Here is a 13,376-nt window from a genome sequence, read left to right as displayed (position 1 = left end):
TTTTTAAAGAGTGTGGACACAATGGGTACAGTGCATGTAACAAATATACTATAGATTAAATTTAAAATTAAAGTGAGCTTTTAAGTGAGAACAAGTGATGTGGCTAGAAGCAACCCAGAGTTTCATCCCAGATAAGTGGCCATCCTTCCTGTACAGCTAGCACTCTGCTAGGGTGGCAGCCCACGGTTTGAGTTGGGAATGACCCTCCAACAGTCAGGGGGGTCCACTACTTAATCTGTCTCTGAGAGATTGTAAGGATGAGTTACTTTGGGGAAAGCTGAAGCCTGTTTAAAGTTCTCTCTTCATTCTATCTTTTTATTTTAACATTCATCTCATACTTAGATTGTAAAGCACTTTAAGGCAGGTACCAACTCTTTAGTATGTCTTTGTACAGTGCCTGGCACAATGAGACCGTGATCCATGACTGGAGCCCATATGTGTTACCTCAATACAAATAAATATACATACACATCTGCGTTAAGTTAAAGGAGTGCAAAGAAATGGGAGGGATATATGCAAAATTTCAAAGAGTGAATATTTTTATACATTTCCTGTGGAAAAACTACATTAAAAATGCAATTGCCCTTTGAAGAATTATTGCGTCAAATATCAAGAAAAAATACATGTATTAAAGTATAAATCAGAAGTTCTGCTTTATGTGCAAATCCCAATGCAATCTTAACCATGGAGTCACTGTTAGTGCTTCATAGTGTTAGATTATCTGACATAGTGGGCTTTAGATATCTGAATTAATCCAAACATATTTGATAACCAACCATATAGTCCCAAGAGTTGTATTTTTCCTAGGTAGGTAAAGTTACAGAATTTTTTTGCTATTTTTTTTCCTGCTTCTTATTTTAGCTATACCTTAGGGGGTTTATTTATTTAGACTTGTACAATAAAATATACCCATACTAAAGGCTCTAGGTTTCTTGACAATGAATTAGTCTTACAACATAATAAGCATTAATAAACACCCAGAAGCATTAAATAATCATATATGGATAACACATAAATGAAGCCTGCTAGCAGCATTAAGCAATCAGTATAAACATTACACAGACAATTACAAAGTCACTCAGCCAAATAGTAAACTAAATCAGTAGAAAAGCTCCCTTCCACCTCCACCCATCACCTCTGGGAGTATAAAAGCAACCTTCCCCAGAGCTCCCTATCAAATAAGAAAATGGAATAGTAAATGTTTGATCAGTTTTCAATAAGTTTCTTAGGAAACAATAAGGCACAGTAGTTTAATGATATACAACTCAGCATTGTGACTTGCTATAAGGAGTCAGGTCTGTGATTATAGGGACGATCTTTATATAATGTGAGATCAAAGTCCAAGTCTTGTGATTATACAGCTTGTCTCTGTCTTTATATTATTGTAACACTTTATCATCTTTATTATATTGTTGTTGTTGTCGTCAAGAGCTTAGCTGCCTTTCTTTTCGCAATACCTGGACTGGACTATGATGCCCTTTGTTTTGTATGTTTTGAAACCCCTGAGTATCAAGGAGATGGCCTAGTGACTCAAAACTTTTGAAGCTATTTGAGGAAGGTATAAATAAAATGGTTTCGCTTGACTGAAATAGAACAAGTGACTCAGGTAGGAAAAGGGTCTCTGTTTCATGTAAAACCTCTGTCTTTCTCTCTTTATCTCAGGGGCTCTTCAGGGAGAGTCTGGTGATGCTGCATTATTGATGTGATACAGGTCTCCAGTGGAAACAGATGTGATATGTTTGGTTTCTGCTGATATCCTGGGTCGAACACAAAGCAAATTACTGCATGTCAGAAGACTCAAGTTCAATTAAACAGTCCAAAGTGCAGTTTGAAAAGTAGTCCTTGAATACTAAATCTTAAATTTAGGCCCTGTTTCAGAAGGAAAAGTTTGATGTGTACTAGAGAAACTGTGCCCCAAGCCATTTTGACAATACAGCCTTCAGCAGAGATTAAAATGCATATAGGAAGTATGCCCCTTTGGGATTTATTTGTTCTCAAATCAGGCAATGATAGATGGGTCAAAAGCATTTAATAGCAAAAACCTGAAGAAAACCTCTCCCTACAATTCTTCCATTCCGTGTAGAGCCCTATATTTTTAAAATCCCAGTTTCAGATTCAAAACTTTCCCTTTATTGTCCCTCAGAGACTTGCAGTTAGTTGAACGCAGCATATTCATGCCTCTCAATAGATCAAGCAGAGGTGGAGGAGAAAGGACTGTTTGATCAGAGGCCAGAATCCTCTTTAGCTTGAATAGGAGTCCAAGGCTACTTTTACAAACAGGCAAGTGCAGTCTCTCTATTCCAGAAACTCTGCAAGATAAAACAGCAGTGAAATCCCAATTAGACATCAAGACTTCCACATTCACTTGGCTGTTTTGTTTAACCTGCCTTTCTAGCTTGTGGTGGCCATCAAAAAAAGACCAAGTTCTCCCCTGATTTACACCCAATGCAGTCATGGGTCTATTACCTCATGGTAGGTGTAAGAGAAACACTTCAGTAAGACACTGTGGGCTGTGTTCTGTGGCCTTCAGTCACACAGCGTTGTATATCTTCAGTTTAACAAGTATCTTCCCAAAGATGCTCAAAGCTGAATTTTGTTTCCCAGTATCTATAAAGGCCAGATCTCATATCTTGGCCATCAGTTTGTCGGTTTCTTTCTTTTTTGCATTCTCCCTCTTTTCATCTGTTTCTTGGATCACTCCTCAGATTAAAAAAAAAGAAATCCTCTAGCTCTCCCTGCATCTGGTGTTTCCCCTTTTCAAACAGAATCATTTCATCTTGAAAACACCATCTCTCTTCTGTTTTGCCTACACTAGGTGAGGAAGGACAGGAAGGGAGAAATGACAGCAAAGTTACTTGGATATTATTTCTAGAGAACAAAGACAAAAATCCTCCCACTTTCCCCCCTGCTTGCTGCTCAGGGAGGAAGCCCAAAGAATTGACATGTATCAGGAGTAAGGCGAAAAAATCAGACAGGGTCTCTCTCAGCCGGAGACTGAACAAGAGATAGCTGTTGACAAGAGATTGACAGGTCAGTGAGGAGAAGAGAATACACCTCAGACCAACTGTGCTCAGCCACACTTCAGACCAAAAGAAAAAAGAAAAAAAAGTTCACAAAACGGTGGAAGCACTTTTTAAAAAAATGATGCATTTGGTGCTTCCCTGCTTTCTCTCAGAGAGCCAGTGAAATATTTGATGGGAAGAAAGCGAAGGAACCAAGGTCTGACTGTCTTTAATCTCCCCTGCGACCACGCCGATCAGGCAGGGAGTTCTGCAAAGAGAGCGCAGGAGGCAGAGAGCGAGCCAGCGGGGACCCTCCCCGGGGCTGGCTGCAGACAATGCCATGGCCCCGTCCGCTTGCTTCTGGAGGAAGGGCTCGGGGCTGGCAGGCTCACCTTGTTACGTGCAGGTGGGCATGGTGGAACAGGCGGCAGCCGGGGGAGGCAGGGAAGGGGGGGGGGGGCTGTTCCTAAAGAGGCGAGTTAGGAGGGTAATGATTGCCATCCTGCAGCAATTTCCCTGTGTCATGGCTCCTGTTTCCTAGCAACAGCACCGAGTCCGGCCCGCACAGCAGCCGCGGCTGCCGGAGCACCATTCAAGAGCAGCAGCAGCAGAAAGCAGCGAGCCCGCCAGGCTGGCAAATCAACTAGCAACAACCACCGGCTCAGGCAGGAGGAGGAGGCTGCATCTGGCAGGGGGAAACAATAAAACAAGCAGGGAAGGATGAAGGATGGAGAAGGCACAGCACTTCTAGGAAACTCCTTGGAATGGCTCTGTCCGCGGGCTCCGAGGGGGCTGACAAGATCGGGTCGATCCCTCCCGCATTCCCGGCTGGGATTATGAGCCAGGGCGAGATTACGGATCTGGAGGGGCTGTGTCTGCGCTGAGATGTCCACTCGGGCTGGAAAGTTTCTCCATGGTTTCTTTATGGTGCCTGAGCTCCTCGCTGCCAGCTTTGATTCCCGCCCCAGTCTTCCTGGGTAAGTGAGGTTAGACTTGCTGCCATTTTGAGCAATAATTTCGCCCACGATCCCGAAAGGTTTTTTCACCCTAGTCTGGTCTGGAGGGGCGGGGGGATGGGAGCGGAGCGGGGGGGGGGGGTGTCAATTTTCACGTGTGTTTTCTCTGTCTTGGAGAAATTCAGGGGCAGCAGTTCAGCACTGAATGGCCCCATTACTTTCCTGGAGGCGACAAAAATAGTCCATCGTGTTGATGTGGTTATAAAACGGGGGCCGGGGTGGGAAATTTACAAAGGGCTGTTAGCTGGTTGCCAAATGGTCTTTGGTCATGGCTTAGGTGCCCAGCCGGCTTAGAGACCCTTGGAGGATTTTGTACACAGAATTTCTTCATTAGTAGAAGCAACCAAAAGTTCAAAGACCTGGCAGACCACCTGGCGAGCGATACTCAATCAATAGCTACAGACCTATCTCATTAACAGGCAGCTTCATTGTTAGACATACTGCCAGCCAGCCATGTATATACTGGAAACTGCATCGAAACTAAACCCAGTGTAAACTGGCAACTTTGCTAACTCCGTTATGTATAAAGAAATACTGCCAAGCATGTCAGCCACAACATTTTAGTCCCTAGTAAACGTTGCAAAATCTATTGCAGCATGCTAGAAAGTGTCCTAAGTGATGTCGAGCAAATGGTCAATGGTTGCAAATTAACATCCTTTCAAATAATTCATTTCCCTCCGAGCTGAGATTATTCTTCCATTTTCTACACATACAAATAGCTGAAACAACACAAAATCCTGTATTGGTCAAAAACAGACAAGTGAGCATCTTAACCTCAGTTATTAGTGTCCAGGAAACAAAGTGTTAATCCGACCCCCACCATGTACGTTTTAATACCTGTGACTGAGTGAGAATAACAACTCTATTCGGTTTTAGCAGAGCATCCTTAAAATAGTCATTGAGATCCGGGTTAAAACATGACATATCCTCTGGAGATTATTTAAATAGTGCTCACTGTGACATAAGTATCAGTTTGTTAATGATTACATCCCACATCCAGTTTATATGGAATGTGATTGTGTATCGTGTCTTTCGTCTGTTTGACTTTCTCTGTTTTCTAATAATACAATAATTAATAATAGTTGGTGGTTTAAAAAAAACACACTCTCCCACGCATCCACCCTTGTTTCTGCGTATTCAAAAAGGAAGTGTCAAGGCAATATTGATTGCAAACGTTGTTCAGGTCTGATTGCCATCTGTTTTTCCATCTTAACTGAGACAGCATCTTGTCTAGTGGTGTAGTGGAGAGTATCAGATCACAAACTAAGCCACCACTTAACAAGAAATCATGCTCGGATAATTACACTTGTGTACCAAACCATTCTTACAAAAAAAAAAAAAAAAAAGCAAATACATGGTCTGATAATAGGAAAGAGGAGACAAGACTCCATTCATTGTTAAATTACTCCCAGACATATTGTAGGTTCTCTCAAAACAGTGCCCTCAGTATTATTTTATGGGAAAATATATTCAGAACAAATGGAATGCAAAACTGTCGAATCTGGGGCTATTTGGGAATAGAAACGAAATTTAGAAGAAGCTGGGTGGGGGGGGAGGAATCACTTTAGATGCTATTAACCAGCTTTCAAGGCAAGGAATGTAACTTTATGAAGCATGTTGTACTGATTGCTGTCATATTTCCTTCCTGGAAATTATTTTAGACGCTTCACCAAAATGAGAGAGAAGCCCTTCTTCAGCATATCAAAGCTTCACTGAACGGTTTGCAATATCGTGTGAATTGTTCATACTTAGTTGTCTCCCAGCCATTTGAATACTCAGATGATGAATCCTGATGATACCGTAAATAAAGTAACGAATGTTATTTCACATGCCAGTTTCCCGACGCATTATCTTTTTTCATGGTGATTCACTCTTTAATAAAATTTGACATACTATCTTTATACCCGCTACATTTTAACATGGAGGGGGGAAGGGCAATCATTGCTGTTACATAACCAGTTACTTTGAACATCATACATGTTTCCAAATCAGGCAGCTGTCCAGATGATGTACCCATACCGTAAGCAGAAGAGGATGGGTTTCTAGATCACTGCAGCTAAAATACGAAGGAAATGATCTGGAAGAAGCTTCCAAAAGGTACTATTATCTGGGTATTCAAATGCTTCCCTTCTGTATTTCCAGTAATTAATTTCCCATTCACTGGCACAAAAAGTATGTAATCGGTTAAAATCCCTCAGCAATGTTTAAGCAGTGTAATACAATTAGTGACATCCATAAAACAATTCGTATTGCCCGTCTGGTTTTATTTCCAAAATACCCAGACCACTAAAAGGCACGGGCTTCTGCGTGATACTTCCGCTAACACCAACCCCCTGCACTGTGCAGTGTCACCCTTTGACCCCATTAGAGGAACAGGGCCCAGGAAAGATCTCAGCAGCTTCTTCAACGACAGGAGCAGGCTGCCCTGCAGACTCATTCTCTACCCAGCACGGATGCTCTTCTGTTTGTTTGCACTGGTGGCACGAGTCTTTCCTTAACTCCTTTGGAGTCTGTAGAAGTCAATTCGCTGTTTGCAAAGAGTGAACTGAGCAACGTCATGGGAGGGACACATGGCTGCTTCCCTTCCCAGGTTACCTAACGTTGCTATCCTGGCTATCTGGATGCCTAAGAGGGCCCCGCTTGTCAGTGGCTGAGACGCTGCTTGTCGGGCTTTAGCTAAATACGGATTTCCCTGGCTGTGTTAAAGCACGGGCATTTTGTGAGGTATCTGTTGAGGAGCTGCTCCTCCCGCTCTGTCCCTGGCCTTCACCCTCTTCTCTCCCTTTTGTTGCAGGAGCAGGAGCCGCTCTAGGGAGCAGTGCCCCGGGTAGCCAGCCATGATCGCCACTGGAGGCCTCCTGAGGATCTCGGCCAGGAAACAGGACCCCCTGCGACCCCAAAGCCAGGCCCCCAGACGCAAACGCAAAGCCAAAAAGAAGCGCAAGAACGACGTGGTGGTGGTGAAGGGCAAGCTGAAGCTGTGCTCCGCCTCGGGGCTCCTCGCCCTCTGCGGCATCCTGGTGCTGCTGGTGGGCATCGCCTTGGCCGTGGTGGGCTATTGGCCCAAACCCAGCCCCGTCTACCGGGAGGGCAGCTTCGGGGGGAGCAAACACCTGCCCGCGCAGGGCGGCGCCACCAAAAACCGCTCCAGCAGGGGCCAGCCGGGGGCGCAAGGGGGATCCCCCCCGGACACCCCCAGAGCCAACGCCTCCTCCTCCTCCAGCAGCAGCCGGGGGTCCCCCCGCGCCGCGCCGGCCCCTTCCTCGGTGGGTTTCCTCTTCCAGCTCTTCTCGGGCTACCTGCACTCGGACAAGCTCAAGGTGCTGGGCCCCCTGATCATGGGCATCGGCATCTTCCTCTTCATCTGCGCCAACGCGGTGCTGCACGAGAACCGCGACCGCAAGACCAAGATCATCAACCTGCGGGACCTCTACTCCACCGTCATCGACGCGCACAGCCTGCGGGCCAAGGAGGGCGGGGGCCCGGCCGCCGCCCCGCTCAATGGCTTCGTCAGTTACGTGCAGCAGGCCCGGGGGCTGGGCGGCGGCGGCGGCGGGGGGGAAGCCTTGGGCGCCGCGGCCAGGCTGGCCCAGAGCTCCTGGCCCCCGGCCCTGGGCGCCCCCGCGCCCCGCTGCTCCTCCTTCTCCGCCTCCCCGCCCAGCCTGGCCGAGGCCGTCTACAGCATCTACCGGGAGCGAGCCGCGCTGGGCGCCGCCACCCCGCCCTGCAGCCCCGCGCCCGGCTGGGGCCGGCGCAGCACCGCCGACTCGCTGGTGGGCTCCTCGCTCAGCGCCTTCCCCCTGCTGCCCCTGGGCCAGGCCGAGGGGACGGGCGGGGAGAGCTGCGAGCCCGGGGCCAGGGCGAGCCCGCGGGGCGAGTTCGAGCGGAGCCTGAGCGAGCTCGGCAGCGGCAGCCCCCTAGGGCCCGGGCAGGGGCGCAGGCACCAGCGGGTACTGAGGCGCCAGAGCACAAGCTGCCTGCCTGACGCCAGGCGGCCCCTCTCCCCTGGCCCGCCTCAGACTCGGGCTAGCAGCAGGGAGCTGGACTCCACCAGCCTTTCAGCCAAGGCTGCTTCTTCCACCTACTCCAAATCTCTGGAGCTGGGCGGCTCGCCTCCCGTCACTCCGCCGGAGGTCGGGAGAGGCTCCCAGACTGACCCATCCAGCAGCAATAAGGGCTACACCCACCTGGAGGAGGCAGGCACCTCCTTGGCGTCTGTTGCCAGCACCCCGGCCAGTAAAACCCAGGACTGTGAGGAGGACCCAAAAGGGGAGATCGGCCCCCTAGAGGGAGCCGGCAACGAACAAACAGTGCAGCGTCCCCGGCAAATTCAGAGACAATATACAAATAAAGAGAAGCTCTTCATGATTTCCAGGTCGCACGCCACGGCAGGGCTGGAGGATGGGGAACTGGAAAGCACAGGCGTTTGAACAAACAGAGAAAGCATCAGGACAAGCAAGCCCTCTGCCTGCTTGTGGACGGAACCCGGTCAATATGCAAAGAGCTGCAATAGGTTATCCTTGAATTGCATTCAATAAATTCCTATAGATGACACCAGGAAACAAAAAATCTTTCTGTCCGATCGTGATTGTATGTTCCATGCAAACCAAATTGTATTAAACATCAATAGTCCAGCAAGTTCTTCGAAGCAAAAGAATACCATTTTGGACAACATAACTGTACACTTCATAGTTTTTATTTCTAACCCCCCTCCCCAACCCTCTTCCTTGGGTACTCTGATGCCGGTTTGTCACTAACTGCTTCAAAACCACCAGCTCCTGTCCTAGCTCCAGCGCAAGGTGGTTTTCCTTCAGCAAACTGAGCTCTCCCCCTTTGTTTTGGTTAAATCACTCAAAGTTTGCCAGGCCTTATGGATGAAGTATCTTCACAAAGAACACTCTTACAGGCATTTGTTTAAATTCTGGAAAGGTGACAAGGGAGGAGAGAGTGGAGCTGGACAAAGCTCTGATAATCTAATTGGAACTGTTACAGTCTTAAATTAGAGACCTAATAAGACACCTGGATACTTTATTAAGTATTATCACACATGTACTAATAGCATTAATAATTTTTTTAAATAAAAATGTTTAATCATTTTAAAACAGTTCTCCCCCTATAGTGCTTACAGATCAAAGAAGACTTTTGTATCAAACTACTAAATATTACAGATTAGGTATAAAGGACAAAGGTTTGTTTATGTTGCTTTTGACATGGTAATAGTAATTTAGTAATTTTTTCAAAACAAAGATATTGGGTTCAATCGCTGAGCACACTGCACTTTAGTACAAGCAGCAGATTCTGCTTCTATTTCTAACCCATTTTTAATTGGCATTTTAGATGGTAAGGAATCAGAGATTTCGAGATTCTAAAGAGAAAAATTGAGTAAGGTTTTACCTTCCATTAAAATTAGATTTTTCACGAGTAATACATTAATCTCAGAAACAGTGGCCCATACTTTGTAGATCTTCGACTTCCCCAAGAACAGTCAATGTAAGATTAAGTTTTTCTACAATTAAGGCTCCAGTCTTGCAAACACTTATGCACATGCTTACCTTTAAGGATGCAAATAGTCCTATATACTCTGTGGGTGAAATTCTGGCCCCATTGAATTATATGGGAGTTTTGCCATTGACGTCAATGGAGACAGGATTTCACCTTGAGTGAATAGAATAGCATGTTTCCTGATGGTTGGACTATATATATAATATATGAATCAAACAGCTATTTGGTAACTGGGAATTATTTTACTTTAATAATTACAATAAGACTGGCATTTGCTTCATTAACTAGAAAAATCTCTTTCAACTCCCAATTTCAGATACCAACAAAATTTTCTATTTCAAATATATATTTAATATGCATATGACGTTTCATTATGTTAACCACAGAGTTATTGAAGTTAAACATTATGATATGTAAGTAGTGCGTTGGTTTTCTCTCTCAATTAAGGTTTCCATAATAGATTAGTATTTAGTACATATCTAATAATTAAATATAGGTACAATATAATAAATAGACTGATCATTACATTTGATTGTGAAGAGTGAACAGCAACAATAATTACTAAATATAAGAATGAATAATTTTTAAAATATCAGATAAGAGACTGCCATCTTGAGGCTCTACAATTTTCCAAAGAGGAAATGAAGTTCCCTTTTGCAACAGAAAGGCACAAGCATCACAGCCTCATGTACTGTCAATGGCAACCAAGAAAAGTACCCATATGAACTTTGTTTAAGCATTATTTTTGTTAAACTGCTATCTAATGTTGTTTAGCCAGCCAGTGTGGAAGTGACCAAAATATGTTTTAAAACTATGTGCATAGGCTGGAACATGAATTTTATTTACAAAAAGATAAACAAACAAACATGTCTAGGCCCTGCATAGAGTGGGCAGCTTAACAGTGTTAGAAGGCAGTTTAATCAGAATTGATTTCATCATGATTACTTCTGGCTCAACATTTGGCCTAAAAGTTAGAAGGAAACTTCTGTTCTGTGCTTTTCCCATGATTTTCAGCAGACGTCTAATGAAATATCAGGAAAGGGTCATCAGGCACTGAGAGAGGGATGCTAATTATACACAGTTATGGAGATTTGCCTTGATCCTGTCTGGGAAGGTGCCTGTTCAAATCCACATGGGTGCAGAGCAGGAGTCTACCCACCAAATCTCATTGCAGGGTTGGGACCATAGTGGAAAAATGACAGATTTTTTAAAAAATAAACCTGAAAAAATCATATTATATATACTGTTTCTATTTTCATTCAGTAAAAGTTTATCCAGCCATCTAAGCTATAACAATCACTTTTATTTAAAGATAACACAAGATGCGACCCAAACCTTTTATTTTATTAGAAGGAAAGTACTTTTAAATTGCTGGGCTAGAGTGTGGGGGCTTTTTTCTTTTTGTCGGACTGTGAGAGAGTATTTTATTTCATTGAAATTATTATTAAATTTGTTATCTGTATTTGAGAATCTGTTAAATGTGTCAAAATACAATCAGGAAGCCTTTTTAAATAGCTCGGCTCAATTTCAATGATCATCCTTTTCAATAAGTACTGTTTTAAACTTCTCCTAGGTTGCCGAACATATTGAATAACAGAATGTTTGTATGCAGAACTGAGCTTGATCAATGAAATTCCACTTCAGTGGCTAGTAGAGCTGAGTGAATAATTTGTAGCAATTAATTTAATAAACATATGAAGCCTTTTTTCCAATTTGCAAATTGTCCATGAATCCCTATGATTTTTGCAAATGTATTTGCTAATTACAGGTTTTCACGGGATAATTTATGGAAAGACTTTGCATTCTGTAGAGTTTGTTCAAAACTCAAGCTGAGTGAGTTAGTTATGTATGGAAATGTAGGTCAAAGGTTTAGTGTTTCTGTTTTCTGATTGGATAAGCTTAACTCCTAGCAGCAGGTTTCTTCTGTGAACATTCATACTGGTAATATTAAAGTATCCCTAATGCTGTCAGTTGAGATTGATTGATAGAGAAGGGTAACTTAATCCATTTCAATGGCATCACACCTGGTGACATCACTTTTTGAGCACCACCTCTTTTGGACATTCATCTCTACCTGTTCCTGCCCCATCTGGCACTCGGCTTTTCCCCTTGCCTACTGTACCCACCCCTAACCCTACCACTTCTATCTATCAACCAACCTTCACTTGCCCACTCTTTTCCCCCTCAGTTTCTCTCCTATCTCTTCCCTTTCCCAACCTGTTGTATCAACCAGGCAAGGTACTAACAAGCTTCAACAGGACTTTTTTTTTTCAAAGTGGAAACCCCTTTACCAAGCTGCTGCTGCACCCTCTGTAGCTTTCTCCCAGCCTCTCAACTCCTCCCCCCTCCTTCCTGTTTCCTGTCCTTTCAGACTCCCAACAGCCAGTGCTCCCAATTCTAATAATTACAAGCAACATTTAAACACCACACAACCCTGTCCTCTCCCATCCCCTCCTATCCTGGGAATTGCGTTCCTCCTTCCAACCTCTTCCCCACAACCTGTGCCCAGCTGGTTCCTCCACAGGCCTTAATGGAGGCTTAGGATCTGAACCCATAACACTGTCTGTATCTCTTGCAAATACACTTTGAATATAACAAACATACATTATCAGGTGTGTGCACTAAGCTAACATATTAAAAGCAAAAGACTTGCGGAGACCAACTATTCTACCAAGGCCCTAAGAAAAATTCCTTGAGAAAAAGGTGGGTTTCTGCCTGAATTCCTCTGGGCAGTTGTATGACTGGCCATAAAATTGCCACTATCCTTTTGTAACACAGATAACTGTACTTGTTTTAAACTAGACAATAAGACATGGGGGGTGGGGGGGGGGGGAATGTTTGGGTTTTGAAATGTAAGCAAGGCTACGTAGTGGTTGCAGGCCTACTTCTTTTCATGGGAAGTTCAGATAGCCTTAATATGAGTCCTTTGGGGACGAAGTTGTGTGCAGGAGGGTAGATGGCTTTAGAGGAGAATTTGCACGTTAATACAAATGGACGTCTTAAATACTTTAACAGTTTTGAAGTCCACCATACAGCTCAGCATTTCAGAATACCTCTAATATAAACTAGCTTAAAACAAATCTAGTTAAGTGATTATATATATCATGACAATACATTTTAATCAGTTTTCTTCTAGTTTTCCATCAGACGCATATGTTGTCTGATATTTGGGTAAAATTGTTAATACATCATCTGTTCTGTTGTGAGAGACATAATGCAGGCTTTGTTAAACTATTCTGATGAAATGTTTTGGTTAGGTAGTTGTTTGTGTGGTTTTTTTAAACAATCCTGAGCACAAACTGTAATCCCAAACAGCAAGTCATAGCTTGTGTACAAACATCTGTGCAGCTGGATGTTTATATAAACTATCCCTATTTAGTGTCATGCACTGCTTGTCATAGCAAATGTTTTAAAAACAGGTATGTTTTCAAGGTCAGCATGGAAGCAGCAGCAATGTGGTTTAAACTCAAAACAATGCATTTTAGCCTCAATCGCAAGAATCTTTACATTATAAAAAATGTATTAACAGGGCATAGTTTGTGTGTTCAATAATGATGATCTACACGGTTTGTTAGGATCATGGATCTTAAGGTATGAAAGAGAACTTTTGATAGGAATTTCTATTATTAATTTTAACATTTTTCTTGTTAAACAAGTATATATAAACAGAGGATTTTGTTCATATTGGGGAAATAAATACAAATGAATTTTCTTGATAAGATTACTCATATCTTAAATAGATCTCCAGTTAACACCTTTCATTATTAACTTGACTCAAGCAGTTATTTATTTTAATTTCAAAATGCAAAGCAGAAGAGAACGTATCTCAGGCTTTAGGCGTAACAAAATACAGAAC

General features: G+C 43.6%; 1 protein-coding gene across 6 annotated transcripts; it reads left to right on the top strand.

Annotated features, from left to right (window-relative positions):
- The first annotated feature begins 2,683 nt into the window (after window positions 1-2,683).
- TMEM200C (transmembrane protein 200C) lies at window positions 2,684-11,232 on the top strand. 6 transcript variants are annotated; one of them, XM_075125303.1, is made up of 5 exons: window positions 2,684-3,408; window positions 3,544-3,979; window positions 5,680-5,827; window positions 6,011-6,115; window positions 6,819-11,232. In XM_075125303.1, exon 5 carries the CDS (start codon window positions 6,856-6,858, stop codon window positions 8,446-8,448), a length of 1,593 nt encoding a protein of 530 aa, XP_074981404.1. In that variant the 5' UTR covers window positions 2,684-3,408; window positions 3,544-3,979; window positions 5,680-5,827; window positions 6,011-6,115; window positions 6,819-6,855; the 3' UTR covers window positions 8,449-11,232. The 6 variants fall into 6 exon arrangements, with proteins under 6 accessions (XP_074981404.1, XP_074981403.1, XP_048696274.2 ...); XM_075125302.1 differs by lacking the exon at window positions 2,684-3,408 and having other exon boundaries at window positions 3,480-3,979; XM_048840317.2 differs by lacking the exon at window positions 2,684-3,408 and having other exon boundaries at window positions 3,480-3,979; window positions 6,813-11,232.
- The last annotated feature ends 2,144 nt before the right edge of the window (window positions 11,233-13,376 follow it).

This window comes from Caretta caretta, chromosome 2 (assembly GCF_965140235.1).
Source record: "Caretta caretta isolate rCarCar2 chromosome 2, rCarCar1.hap1, whole genome shotgun sequence".
Taxonomy (NCBI): Eukaryota; Metazoa; Chordata; order Testudines; family Cheloniidae; genus Caretta; species Caretta caretta.
This window is presented reverse-complemented; position numbering and strand designations above follow the sequence as displayed.

Bases quoted from the DNA above. Each gene is read 5' to 3' on its own strand.
- TMEM200C (XM_075125303.1), top strand. From the start codon at position 6,856: ATGATCGCCACTGGAGGCCTCCTGAGGATCTCGGCCAGGAAACAGGAC.